Source organism: Lissotriton helveticus, chromosome 2_1 (assembly GCF_964261635.1).
Source record: "Lissotriton helveticus chromosome 2_1, aLisHel1.1, whole genome shotgun sequence".
Lineage (NCBI taxonomy): Eukaryota > Metazoa > Chordata > Amphibia > Caudata > Salamandridae > Lissotriton > Lissotriton helveticus.
This window is the reverse complement of record NC_136059.1, coordinates 1,101,012,605-1,101,028,390: the sequence shown is the minus strand read 5'-3', so window position 1 is coordinate 1,101,028,390 and position 15,786 is coordinate 1,101,012,605. Positions and strand designations below refer to the sequence as shown.

The 15,786-nt window shown below is 47.5% G+C and overlaps 1 protein-coding gene across 4 annotated transcripts in view; it reads left to right on the top strand.

Moving 5' to 3' along the window:
• PSIP1 (PC4 and SRSF1 interacting protein 1) overlaps positions 1-15,786 on the top strand; it is a 546,371-nt gene that overhangs the window by 221,419 nt on the left and 309,166 nt on the right. For all 4 annotated transcript variants that reach the window (XM_078675914.1, XM_078675912.1, XM_078675916.1 and 1 more), the window contains one exon: positions 8,541-8,645. In XM_078675914.1, coding sequence (XP_078532040.1) covers positions 8,541-8,645 — 105 coding nt within the window. The remainder of the gene's footprint in view (positions 1-8,540; positions 8,646-15,786) is intronic.

Here is a 15,786-nt window from a genome sequence, read left to right as displayed (position 1 = left end):
ACCCAGAGCCACACACATACACCCAGAGCCACACACATACCCCCAGAGCCACACACATACCCCCAGAGCCACACACATACCCCCAGAGCCACACACATACCCCCAGAGCCACACACATACCCCCAGAGCCACACACATACACCCAGAGCCACACACATACACCCAGAGCCACACACATACACCCAGAGCCACACACATACACCCAGAGCCACACACCCCCAGAGACACACACCCCCAGAGACACACACCCCCAGAGACACACACCCCCAGAGACACACACCCCCAGAGACACACACCCCCAGAGACACACACCCCCAGAGACACACACCCCCAGAGACACACACCCCCAGAGACACACACCCCCAGAGACACACACCCCCAGAGACACACACCCCCAGAGACACACACCCCCAGAGACACACACCCCCAGAGACACACACCCCCAGAGACACACACCCCCAGAGACACACACACCCAGAGACACACACACCCAGAGACACACACACACCCAGAGACACACACACACCCAGAGACACACACACACCCAGAGACACACACACACCCAGAGACACACACACACCCAGAGACACACACACACCCAGAGACACACACACACCCAGAGACACACACACCCAGAGACACACACCCAGAGACACACACCCACACCCACACACACACCCAGAGCGCCACACACACCCAGAGCGCCACACACACCCAGAGCCACACACACACCCAGAGCCACACACACACGCAGAGCCACACACACACGCAGAGCCACACACACACGCAGAGCCACACACACACGCAGAGCCACACACACACGCAGAGCCACACACACACGCAGAGCCACACACACACGCAGAGCCACACACACACCCAGAGACACACACACACCCAGAGACACACACACACCCAGAGACACACACACCCAGAGACACACACCCACACCCAGAGACACACACACCCACCCACACACACACCCAGAGCGCCACACACACCCAGAGCCACACACACCCAGAGCCACACACACACCCAGAGCCACACACACACGCAGAGCCACACACACACGCAGAGCCACACACACACCCAGAGCCACACACACACCCAGAGCCACACACACACGCACACCCAGAGTCACACACACACGCAGAGCCACACACACACAGAGCCACACACACACGCAGAGCCACACACACACGCAGAGCCACACACATACACCCAGAGCCACACACATACACCCAGAGCCACACACATACACCCAGAGCCACACACATACACCCAGAGCCACACACATACACCCAGAGCCACACACATACACCCAGAGCCACACACATACACCCAGAGCCACACACATACACCCAGAGCCACACACATACACCCAGAGCCACACACATACACCCAGAGCCACACACACACCCAGAGACACACACCCACACCCAGAGACACACACACCCACCCACACACACACCCAGAGCGCCACACACACCCAGAGCCACACACACACGCAGAGCCACACACACACGCAGAGCCACACACACACCCAGAGCCACACACACACCCAGAGCCACACACACACGCACACCCAGAGTCACACACACACGCAGAGCCACACACACACAGAGCCACACACACACGCAGAGCCACACACACACGCAGAGCCACACACACGCAGAGCCACACACACACGCAGAGCCACACACATACACCCAGAGCCACACACATACACCCAGAGCCACACACATACACCCAGAGCCACACACATACACCCAGAGCCACACACATACACCCAGAGCCACACACATACACCCAGAGCCACACACATACACCCAGAGCCACACACATACACCCAGAGCCACACACATACACCCAGAGCCACACACACACCCAGAGCCACACACACGCACACCCAGAGCCACACACACACACACAGCCACACGCAGAGCCACACGCAGAGCCACACACACACACAGCCACACGCAGAGCCACACACACACCCAGAAGAGCAAGCACAGCCAGGGGGCAGGGAAGCAAGCACAGCCAGGGGGCAGGGAAGCAAGCACAGCCAGGGGGCAGGGAAGTAAGCACGGGCAGGGGAACCAGGGGGCGGGGAAAAGGTTTATTGGTCACCTTTCTATTATTTATTACTATATTTTAGAGTGGAGCTTGCATTAATGAGGTGCAACCTATGCTCAGACATTGTTAACCAGTGTAAAAACGGCAAAATAATAAAGTAATACTACGGCTAAGTGTATCTCACTAAATCGTTACCATGCTCTGACAACACCGAAAACCAGCATGCTACTCTCAATGTACATACAGAATGATCATCCTTTTATTTCCTAAGTGTACAGTTCTTTTGAATTTATATACTGCGTATTTATGATCTAATTGTTCTACTACTTTCAGCACCTACAGTATGCCTTCACAACTGGATGAAATAACGTGTTGGTTTTACCAGTATTGCATCTGATCTTCCACTCGGACAAACATATCACTTTCCTAAAGTCCCTCATCCCTCCTCTCTTAAAAATTCTCAGTAATCGCTTTCCACTTGTTCATCACCTTGGGCTACTGAGGATTGCACAAAAGCTTCCATGCTATGAGTAAGGCAGGGGGTGCCAATGTCTACTGCCCTCTCTGTTGCAGAGACTGCACTGAATAAACCACAGAACACTGAAGATTTAAATCACAATGAGAAATTGCCCAAGTTTACGTGTGCAAGAGACAAGATTGGCTCATGGGATAGCCGCCACCTCATCGTATATACCTTTTCTTTAAGTGAAAGAGCGGGCCACACACCCTCATATTAAACAATGAATATTCAATGTTTTTTTCTTAACTAAATGGGTATTATGAGATTGATCTATATGTCCATAATTATGAGGTGCACGTGGCTAATCTATAGGTCCATAATTGTAAGGTAATATTGAAGACAGAACATCTCACTTGCAAACCTGCAAAGATATAACTAACAAAATACCATTCTATGAGAAATCCTGGGACCTACTTATCTAAACCAGACTGAGCTCTTCTTCCCACCGAACAATACACTTTAGAAATATCACCTGGTACCTTCATGCACCCAACACAGTACCAAAGCTGTATGCTTCATTAAAAGTTGCACCTTCGACAGCACATCCATATCATGACAGATTTAGAATTCGCCAACATCAACAGAACACATTATATACACACACGTAATCGGCACAATCCGATACATAAAAGCAAGAAAAGCATTGTATTGTCACATCGACAGCATACGTACATACATCCTCTTTCTAGCCTATATGTCTAACGCAGATACATTTTTGTTTGCAGTACATCAACAGTGCACAATTATATGCAAAACAGCACTGAAACACATGCAGTTGGCTCAACAGAACATCTTTATGACAATATATGTACACTGTGCCTGAACCAACAAAGCACATCAGGCACATCACCCGACACCATCACAAGAACACGACACCAAAGCCACTGCATAGTAGGTTGAGACTCGCCATCGCAAAAGCACGTTCATTTCCTGTCAATAACCATTAAGAATAACCATATCAACCATTCAGAAAGATAACAACTTAAATGCACAAAGCACACTTAGTTATGATGTTGCACCCAACCACATAATCGGCTATGATACTACCAATTCGAATAAAAACTCCAAACTAAGCAACTGAACCCGCCAGATAAATGGCAAAGACCTTTGGTGCGCAAACATCCATATGCACAATTCACAGCAGTCATGGTATGACAGGGCCCAGCAATATACTACTCAGCATGAACCATCACTTAATGATACCCAATATGATTCATAATAAAACACTAAACACATTTAAACACAATATCTAAAGATTACATTAACTACTGTTAGTAAGAATCCCATAACCATAATGGGCGCCCAGACTCTGAAAGCACTGCTGCTAAACAAATGCCCATAACATACGGGCCACCTGCTCATAACATAACATACGGGCCACTTCAAACACGGGGTGGTTGATCCGAACATAAAAACAAACGAATCAGGAAGCACTGTTTCTCAGCACGGAAGACGCCTTCTCTCTCTCAAAGCCGTGTGTAGGCCCTGGATCTCCTGAGACCAGAAAGCTTGGGATTCCTGAGGAAAGGACCACCAGCCAAGCTCCGAAGAATACGTTGATAATGAAAATTCAATTTAGAACGTTCTAAGTAAAGCCAAATTTATCATCGAACAGTAATTTATAAGACATTTATGAATGGGGAAAACAAGTTCCCATTTCTAAGACGGTCACATTACCCCGTGGCCCTCAACTCCTCTAACCACTATTAAGAAAAGACGAGTGCAGTTGATTACATGACTGAGGTCGCGTGCAGTACGACGGATCCACTGTAATCCACGTCAATGAGAATCAGCAGGTTAATCCGATCGGGCTGAGTGTATGATTGTTACAATGTCATTCTGGGACGTTGATCCACGCGGAAAACTAGAGAGACCTTAAAGGCGCTTATTTTTCTCTAAACAATGAAATTACCACAATGCAGTACAAAATTAGGTTTGCGTGGGGTAGCTATTTAAATATTATAGGCAAATGACTTTGCGTTACTTTCACATCGCAATAAAATGACAACTGCGCCAAGACAAGAACTGGTCCTGATAAAGATTATTAAACACTGCAATTACTGTTGAAACACTCCGAGCAGCGTGCAAGTCTAACAAGGAGGTGCTTCTTTGAGGGCGGGGAAAGGAGTGTGTTAAGCTCTGCGTATTAAATATAAATGAAATCATCTCCATAGAGATGCAGACGGAGAGAGAAGGATAACCGAGCAAAACCAGTTAAACTGAAACGTATTTCTGTGGGTGGACTGCAGAACTTGTTCGTCGCTTTCAATTTTGAGGAGTAGACAGACTCGCATGGGTGACTTAAGGCAACACAGATTTCACCAACAGCATCAGACCAATTTCGCCATATAAAAAAAAGAAATCATACTTCCGGCCATTTATAGCTCAGACGTTTCACTTTGGTTTTAATTTAAAACAAGTGAGTGCGAGGTTAAATACATCATTAGCATGCAGCACGGCAAAGAATACATGGGTAGAGGGAAGGGGGGCTGGAGCGGGACAAAGGAGAGCTGCGGGCGGAGGGAAGGGGTGCACAAACAGGGAGTCAGAGGCAAGAAACAACGGCACAAACAGGGGGGGGCAGGGGCACGAAGAACGGCACAAACCAGGGGGCAAAGGCTTACCTCATGTCCTCGGTAGACGCTGCTCGGAAAGCACAGCGCCATGTAGGGATTTGGGGGCGTGTTTTTCGTGCACTCCCCTTCCCATTGGCTGGAAGGTAAAATTCCAGCCAATGGGAAGAGGAGAGGGCGGGACTTAAAAAAAAGACCCAGAAACGCCCCCGAATCGCGTCGGGACGGGGAAAAGAGTGACACCCATCTCTTCCAATGGCTAGCCTCCATTTATGGAGCTAGCCAATGGAAGACAGAGGCGGGACAAAGCCCCATACTGTAGATCAACAGATTTCGCCTGCGCGAACACTGCTGCGCAGCGGAAGCCAGGCGAAACCTAAAAAGAACTGGCCTGTTTGGAGATTGATGCTGAGATTTTAGCCACCCTAGGGGTGTTAGCCAAGACCAGATGGAATGCTAGCGATCTTAGCCAAAAATATGGACTTTACTAATGTAAACAACAGATCCTATAATGCAACAGATTGTAGGCGAAAAAGCCAGTACTGTCTTAAGGGTCACATACGATATGGGACCAGTTAGCAGATATACGCTCCCTATTGGGGAAAAAACGAACATTGGCAAGCCAGTACATCTAGTCTTTGTACATCTTAAGGCGCTTCTTGATTGAATTTTACATGTCTCTGTGTGGCTGGTGGAATGTGAGAGCATGAGTACACCCAATCCAGTCCCTCATTTATCCATCCAGTCTGTCACACACCTATTCATTTGCATGACTATTGCATTCACACAGTCACTAAAACAAAATCGCCAAACAGTGCACTTAAAAAAAAAAAAAGTCAAAACTTATTGGTTTTACCAAGTTTTGCTTTTCATTGGCATAATTTTCTCCAAATTGTGCACGGTCTGTTATTGATCATTTGACATGTGATTATATGAACATTTTAGATTTTCGTATAAACATAACTTAAGCAAAAATAATAATTTTACTGGGTGGCTCTGATTTTATGTGAAAAGTCAGAAACACAGCATATTTCCAACTCTGCGCGAATTGGGTGGGAAGGAAAGAAACATTCCATCCCTCAGTTAAATGAACCCCCCGTGTCTAAACTCGGTTACTATACATTTTCTCGCTCTCCACATTTATATATCTGAGACCTCGGCTCCTTTTGATAATTTCTTTCTCTTAATGGTTCTGTATACAACTGAAAACTGAAGGCTGTCTTGCACCGCTGATAAGAGAGCCTCGGATATATGTCCGTTTAGTGCCATTTAACACGTGATCCCGACATCACCGGGCATAAAGCACGTTTGTTCTTTTAATTGATTTATCCGTGGGTGTCATTTTCTCTTGGTAAACCCCATTCCACTACGCCCCATACATATGTACCATTTCCTTTGCTATGGAAAATTGCTAACTCCAGCTTTTTAGTCGTCTAATTTGACGCATTTCAGATTTCAAAACAACCTTCCAAACTGAGTCAGACAGCAAAGCTACAACTTAGTGTTACCACACTTGGCAAGGTCAACTCTACTAACGCACCCTTTCCCATCCAACTCTATACAATTATGAATACAGACACTCCACATACTTGTAAATGTTCTGCAATGTAACTGGTCTGTAAGCACACATCTACACGGATTCTGCTTCTTTGAATTTGAATCGGGGAATTTCTTATCTCAAATCTTTTTCTTTTTTGCACCTGTATGTTTTGCTTAAGTTTGTCCAAGTATACCCACGACCAGGTTGGGAAGTTAAGACTAAAACCAAGGCAAGTAACTACATTCTCTAATCCCTTCTTTACTTGGCTCATTTCCATCTTCCTCTGCTTTGTTCTGGTCAAATATTTTTCCTTCCTTCCTGTTTATTCTTCTTTTCCTCCTCTTCTCCCTTCATCCTTTTTTCACCTGCTCCTCTTAAATACAGCGTCATCATCCGTCATAACCTCCCTTTCCCACTTCCACAGTCTTTCTTCCTTCCATCATGTTGTGCCTCAAAAACATTTCCTACTTCCTGAGAACACCATCAAGGTGGGGAATCAAGTCCTAGTATAGGTCAGTGTTAGCATCCGACTCTAAATTAAATCATGTCTTGATAGCTTGTGAGTTTAATCACTGCCTTCAATTAAAGAATTCTCACGGGCTGAAATCTTGAACGACCGCTACTAGACTCAGCCTCTTGACCCATATCATTCTAAAAATACAGAGGCGTTATTATTTTAATGCCTGTTATCGATGTTAGTCTTTAGGTGAGTGCCATGTCTCCGAGCTGTCTTCTGTCAACTTGGATTGACTTAACTTGCCAAAAATGTTTTGAATGTAGTTTAAAATACCCCAAATGTGATGGAAGGAATGCTTACAAATAGTCTAACAGATAATTACTCTGGTTAGTTCTGCAACCCACGTTTTTCGGCCCACCATGCCACCTCATATTAGATCCAGCTTTATGGAAATCTGCCTTGGTGCTGCACCTGAAGGAACAGGCGAGTCCGAACTGCGAAGCCAGGCCTTTATTTGAACCAAACCACAAGCAACGCAAGACCAGTTCTGGTCTAATTGTACTCCTTCATTGAGGTGCAGCTTGGTCCAGTGCCACAGCGAGCACAGGGCCCACGTCTGATGTAGTGCCCTCCGTGGCCGAAAGGATGCCCAAACATACAAAAGGCAAAGGGAGGAATGCTTGAAAATGTCTAATCCCCAGCAGACGCTTAGGACAGCATTCCAGCACATTGTATTTTTCCACCACTATTCTATCTCAGACTAGACCCACCCATGTGCTAGCTTGTCTGAAATAAGCTTTCTGCAACAGATTTTAAAATCCTATTGTTTCTGAAATAAAACTACTTTTCCAAGATAAAAGGTTTGGTGGGTTACATGCCACTCTGGTTAAGACAATGTTTTAACTCTTCACAATTGATAGGTTTTTCCAATATGTCTCAGAGGGACTCGGTGTGAAAGTGTTCTGAATAGTCTGGTTGGGAGGATTGGGACCTATTTGTGTCCAAATAGTAGTTTGCCATGCTAGCCCTTTTGAAAACTCCATAAAACGGTTAAGATTATAACTACTTACTAAACCTATTATGTTGTCTTATGTAAGTAATGTATGCTGGCTTAGTTCTTACAACAAAAAGTGTTATCCTACAATTCACATTAGATAGAGCTCAAGTTACCGTCACATGCATAAGATAACCTATATTGTACATTTTACAAACCGCCAGATGCACTCACCTTCATAACCCAAGCTACAGTACTCATTAAACAGACTTCCAGTTACTCTCGGTTGCATAACACAGTACCAATTACATTATTATGCAATCCAGTATTGAGGTACACATCAGTGAACCTTCTGAGGCTAAATTCTGTTCTTTGAATTGCAGGTTCCTGCTAAACTGACAAGTATGCCCTCTCCGACCGAGGCACAGGAACACAGTGCTGGAGCTTTGGTAGATGGAACTGCCGTTTTTGACCATCCGAGTAGTGAAGTATGTTTTTAATAACTTGGAGGGTGGCAGGTGCTACTTTTTAGATTTATATTTTAAGTTGCAGGTTATTTTTCCTAACATCCCAGGGTGGGTGGCCTCTTTTCCATAATAGCCTTTGTAATATTTGATTTAAATTTGCCACTGAGATTTTTTTTCCTCATTTCTATACGATGTGCACATTCTTTTGTAAGACTATCAGTCCTCTAACAAACATAGATTAACTAAGTAGTATTCGTCCAAAGCGCGATATGAAATGTTTTGCCCATTCTTTTTGGAATCTAATTTTGTTTTTGATTAGATGTGCAACATTTGAGATTAAGGGGCTGCTGTCACACAAACTATTACCGGTGCTAACTGGAATGGGAATCTTTTTGATTCTTAAATCTAGTGTCTCATATTTTGAAAATAAGATTGAACCTAATGCCAGACTTTGGGTACATAGTGGTTTACAAAAGCTAAAGTTTGCATGAAAACATCTCACGGAAAAAACACGTTAAAATATTTTGTCCAATAAAGGCTCGTAATGAATTTCAGCAGCTTGAGTTACTTTGCAAATTCAATGCACCACCCAAGTCTCCCTAAATACCAGTAGAAGTAGAAGGATATAAGAGTGTTTTCCACGGCTGTGTTTACCTTCTCCGTAGATCAATGTTTTTTTCCTGTGCGTCCCTTGCTAACCCTGGTGGTTGCTTGTTTTAGGTTTCACTTGCAAGAGTGCTGGTCTTGTTCGGGATTTTTCAAACACTCTGGTTGAAGCGACCAATATATTCATCATTGTCGTATAGTGCAGGGGTGTAGGAAAGTAACCCTTTAGGACATGGTCACCCACAGAGTTTGCCTCGTAACTGATGTGATTTTGACTAGAAGTGCACTGGGTTCCCGCTAACCAGGTCCCCAGTGCGACAGCTTTTCCCCAAACTTGTACAATTGTTTCCCCCAATTGACATAACCTTTAGCACTCTGTAAGTTCCTAGTGAATAGTACCCCTGGTACCTAGGGTCTGAGGTACTAAGGAGGGTCCCTAAGGCATCAGCACAAATTGTTCTACTCTAAAGAACCCCTCACCAAGTATATGCAGGATTTCTATTGCAGGCTGCGTGTGTTGGTGCAGACTAAAGTGAAAACACGACACGTCACTCATCCCTGTTTGCCATGTGCCCTACCACTGCATGTAATATTTTAAGTCATCCCTACAGCAGGCCTGCCAACCCTATGGCAGGGTGCTGAATTTTACATGTGAGGGCATACTTGTTTGAGCAGATATTCCCCTGTACTGGTCAGTCCTGTTACTTTAAAACATGTGCCAGACACTGTTGAAAACGAGTTCCCAGGTACATGATGGCTTCACTGAAGATGGGAATCTTTGGTATCAAACATCTCGTATTGAAAACCCACACTGATTCCAGTGATGGATTTGCCAATACATGCATCCAGAGGGAACATTAGAGGTGCCCTCTGAAAACCTACCAACCTTTTGTGTACTCCCTGACTGGTTTCTGCCAGCCTGCAACCCGGGACACTGTTCCGACCTCCCAGGTTAAGGGCCTTTTGCTCTCAGGAGATCCAGAACAGAAGCCTGTCTGGGAAGATAGTGTTACACCTCCTCCCACAGGATGACCTGCTGATTAGCCTTCCTAAGCTGGCAAGCATCAACGAGCTGCAGCCTTTAAAATGCAAGTATGGCTCCCCCTCACAGGAGAGGAAGCGGACCCCTCATGTCCAGAGTTCCTATGGCACCTGGACAGGCAGGAAAATTAGCTGGTCAGGTGGGCTTGCCACCGCCAGGCTAGTACCACTCCTAGGTGGGCTAAACTGAGGTAGACATGATTTTTCAGAAGTAGCTATCTTTGTGATGGCCTACGTAGGACTTCTGAGACGGGTACTGCCCCCTTCCAACAAGAAGTGGTCATATAGGGGGCTTAGTGACCCCAATGGTCGACCCAGTGGCTACTACCCTACACTCGCCTAACGCCCCATAATTGAGTATTTAGGGGAGCCCCTGGCACCACAAGAGGAGGCCTGATGACCTAAAAAAAGAAGACTGACGAGAAGAGTTGGACAGCAAGAACAGAAGCCCCAGCAACGGACTTTGTACTAATTCTGCCGGCCATCCTGCTGACTTCGCCCATTGCACTAAAAGTCAACTTGTCCTACAGCTCTTAAGTCCCCAAAGCCTGGGAGACCTGCCAGCCTTTTCCCAGGAAGCAAGACCTCCTGAGGGACACTGGAACTGCATCCGGCAGACAGGAAAAGAAAGACCAAGAAGACTCTTGTCCTGCCAAAATCCGACAGCGCCAAGCACCACTGCACCCAAGCCCCCCCCCTCCCTTGTCGGAGTGGGCCAACAGTATCAGCGTGGTCTCCAAGCCCTCAAGGTACTGAGTCCACTGTGGCGTGACTCCTCTTGAACTCCCGACGTCGCCTGCAGCCTCTATTGCCTGTCCCCCTCAACTGCGAGTTTATTTATTTTATTTATTTTCAAAGTTTTATATAGCGCGAACATGATCTTTGCAGATATCAGAGCGCTTTACAGAAAAAAGGGCTGAGGGAAACAAGAGGGTGATTAAACAAACTATTGGGTACGGTATAGTAGTCGGTAGTAAGTGAATAGCAAAATAAGATAGCAATCAGATAAAAACATAATACAAAAAGACAATCAGAAAACCAATAATACAAGAATGGTGCAGAGTCTTTGCACCAATAAAGGGTGCCATTCCCGAGAAGGAGCGTTTGTATGTTTTTTCCTTCCTGAACCTACGAGGTTTCAGGAGAAGATTTTTTGTGCTTCTATTGGATCTCGATTGCAAAAAACACAGTTGATGGACAGAATGTAGAACAATGTCATACATTCACCCCAGTACAAGTATCTGGGCCTAAATCCATCGTTTTTTTGCACTCCACACCACCCTGGGTTAGACACTGGCTATATGCAAATCAGCTCTGACCCTGTGCCTCATGGGAACAGTCCAGTCCGAACTACCAAGCCATGTATTTCCCAGACCGGAATCAAGCATCCAAGGACCGGTTTCTGGCTATCAGCCTTCATCAGCCTGGATAGCTTGACTCCAGTGGTGTGGAGAGCCTGGGACTCACGTCTGAGCATACCCAGCCCACTCGGGGTGAAAATTGCAAAAAACACAGTTTTGCAGCGTGAATCTTTCTGGATTCACTATGCTGTGCATTATTCCGCGGTCTTGTGGTTGGGTCCGGATTCGTAGTCTTTTCTTTTTTTTTTTTTTTTTTTCTCTTAGCCCAGGTGGGCGTCGGCGTCACACCCCCATGGGTGTATTTCCGGTGACGTCGGCATGCTTCCTGCGGAAGCTCCCACTCTTGGGCGCCATCTTCAGATTCTTTTTTTCCGCGGTCGGGTCTGGATCGTTCCCGTTTGGGCTCCAGACATTTTTGGAGAAAGAAGAAAGAAAATACAGAAAAGACGAGGAGAAGTCATCTGAAGACTCCAGGGGACTTCACCGACGAAAAACAAGCAAGGATAAGGCGTTTTCCATCGAGATCTTCGACGACCGTCGACGAACACGCGACCAGAGAGGCCCTGGACGCACGAGGATGGACAACACGCCGTTCAAGTTCTGCCGTAACTGCCACCACAAGTACGCGCAGAAGGACCAGCACCCGGTATGCAACCTTTGCCTACCTGTGGACCACGAAAGCGGAGACTGCAACGCCTGTTCCGCCTTCACCCCGAAGACCCTTCGTGTGAGAGAGAGGCAGAGGGTAGCACACGCCGCCCTGCAGGGGAAGGCCCCGACTCCGTCACTCTACGAGCTGGGGATGTCCTCCGAGGAAGAAGACAACGCTGCCGCCGAAGACGACAGCTACACGGTCGTAGAGACCGATTACACGAAGACTTCTGACAAGGTAGGAGACTCTTCGGCCCCCAAGAACCCGAGAGACTCTGAGTCTAGAAAAATCGAGGGCAAGACCCGGAAAGCGCCGACGCCAAAAAAGGCGGCGTCCGCGACTACTCCCAGGCCCAGCGGATCCTCCGAGAAGGAGTCCCCGGCGCCGAGAGCTGCTGATCAGCAGAAAACGTCGAAAATCGCCCCCGAAAAGGATCGATCGACGAGGGAGAAAGACCCGAAACTGACGACGACGACCAGAGACCCGAAATCCGGTTCGACGTCAAACTTCGACTCCGAGAGGCACGGCGACGAGCCATCCGTCGAAGAGAGCGGCCGACCCATCCGACGCGGAACACGCGGCCGAGATGGAAAAGAAAAGAAGGCGCCTCGAGGCAGAAATGGAGAACATCATGCAGCGGAAGAAAGATTTCGACGCAAAGATGAAAGCCTTCACGATCCCTCACAAGACCAAGCCACCAGTGATGGAGGCGGTCGAGGAGGAAGAAGAGATCGCCGAAGTCACCGAGCAAGACCAGGACGTCGAGGTGATCGACGACCAGGAGGAGTACGAGAATCCCTACGAAAGTTACAGCTATGGGGAGGAAGATGAGGGCAGGACAGACACAGAGTCGGCACCCTCTGACCTTCAGGAGGTAGATTACATCGATGTCGACACCGACAGCCCGGAGGAGGTGGTCGACACCTACCCCTCGAGGCCCTCGCCGCCGGACGACATCGGGGCCTACAACTCGGTGATACAATCTGCCGCAGCAGCTTTCAAGCTCAAGCTCGACTAAGAGAAGCACTCCACACCACCCTGGGTTAGACACTGGCTATATGCAAATCAGCTCTGACCCTGTGCCTCATGGGAACAGTCCAGTCCAAACTACCAAGCCATGTCTTTCCCAGACCGGAATCAAGCATCCAAGGACCGGTTTCTGGCCAGTGTCTAACCCAGGGTGGTGTGGAGTGCAAAAAAACGATGGATTTAAGCCCAGATCCTTGTACTGGGATGAATGTATGACATTGTTCTACATTCTGTCCATCAACTGTGTTTTTTGCAATTTTCACCCCGAGTGGGCTGGGTATGCTCAGACGTGAGTCCCATGCTCTCCACACCACTGGAGTCAAGCTATCCAGGCTGATAGCCAGAAACCGGTCCTTGGATGCTTGATTCCGGTCTGGGAAAGACATGGCTTGGTAGTTCGGACTGGACTGATCCCATGAGGCACAGGGTCAGAGCTGATTTGCATATAGCCAGTGTCTAACCCAGGGTGGTGTGGAGTGCAAAACAACGATGGATTTAGGCCCAGATCCTTGTACTGGGATGAATGTATGACATTGTTCTACATTCTGTCCATCAACTGTGTTTTTTGCAATTTTCACCCCGAGTGGGCTGGGTATGCTCAGACGTGAGTCCCATGCTCTCCACACCACTGGAGTCAAGCTATCCAGGCTGATGAAGGCTGATAGCCAGAAACCGGTCCTTGGATGCTTGATTCCGGTCTGGGAAAGACATGGCTTGGTAGTTCGGACTGGACTGTTCCCATGAGGCACAGGGTCAGAGCTGATTTGCATATAGCCAGTGTCTAACCCAGGGTGGTGTGGAGTGCAAAAAAACGATGGATTTAGGCCCAGATCCTTGTACTGGGATGAATGTATGACATTGTTCTACATTCTGTCCATCAACTGTGTTTTTTGCAATTTTCACCCCGAGTGGGCTGGGCATGCTCAGACGTGAGTCCCATGCTCTCCACACCACTGGAGTCAAGCTATCCAGGCTGATGAAGGCTGATAGCCAGAAACCGGTCCTTGGATGCTTGATTCCGGTCTGGGAAAGACATGGCTTGGTAGTTCGGACTGGACTGTTCCCATGAGGCACAGGGTCAGAGCTGATTTGCATATAGCCAGTGTCTAACCCAGGGTGGTGTGGAGTGCAAAAAAACGATGGATTTAGGCCCAGATCCTTGTACTGGGATGAATGTATGACATTGTTCTACATTCTGTCCATCAACTGTGTTTTTTGCAATTTTCACCCCGAGTGGGCTGGGTATGCTCAGACGTGAGTCCCATGCTCTCCACACCACTGGAGTCAAGCTATCCAGGCTGATGAAGGCTGATAGCCAGAAACCGGTCCTTGGATGCTTGATTCCGGTCTGGGAAAGACATGGCTTGGTAGTTCGGACTGGACTGTTCCCATGAGGCACAGGGTCAGAGCTGATTTGCATATAGCCAGTGTCTAACCCAGGGTGGTGTGGAGTGCAAAAAAACAATGGATTTAGGCCCAGATCCTTGTACTGGGATGAATGTATGACATTGTTCTACATTCTGTCCATCAACTGTGTTTTTTGCAATTTTCACCCCGAGTGGGCTGGGTATGCTCAGACGTGAGTCCCATGCTCTCCACACCACTGGAGTCAAGCTATCCAGGCTGATGAAGGCTGATAGCCAGAAACCGGTCCTTGGATGCTTGATTCCGGTCTGGGAAAGACATGGCTTGGTAGTTCGGACTGGACTGTTCCCATGAGGCACAGGGTCACAGCTGATTTGCATATAGCCAGTGTCTAACCCAGGGTGGTGTGGAGTGCAAAAAAACGATGGATTTAGGCCCAGATCCTTGTACTGGGATGAATGTATGACATTGTTCTACATTCTGTCCATCAACTGTGTTTTTTTCTATTTGATCTCGAGCCACCTGATATAGTCAGCTTTTGAGTGAGGTAGTCGGGTGACTTGTGGTGTACGGCTGTAGGAAGGTAGATCCCTGACTATGGTTGCCCCCAACTTTTTGCCTGGTGTTTTGCTGGTTTTCTGACTTAGTTGACCTGGGGCCCTGCTATTCAGGACCCCAGGCCTACTGCTCTCTCTGTAAAATGGATTCCATGTACCTTAGGTACATATCTAAATTGGATACTGAGTCACCTTACCAGTCCCTGTACAGTGTACCTTAGGTACCCAGGGCATAGGTGTACCCAGGGCCTACCAGGGGCTGCAGCATGTATTATGCCACCCCTGGCTGGCCATCCAAATCTGACACAACTGGCTGCTTGACAGCTGGGGCAAGGTGGTGTAATCACCCTTTGCTTTAGATATAGTATACCTATATCTAACCCTAAAAATGGACACACAGATCTCCTATCAGTCACTCCTATGGCAGGCCTTAACAATCCTGAAGGCAGAGTGCTTGGAATCGTGTGAGATGGTGCTCTGGCATGAGCTGAGCCTGTCTGCGGCTTTCGGGACCCATCCCTTAGCCGTTTCCATGATATCGCATACCATAT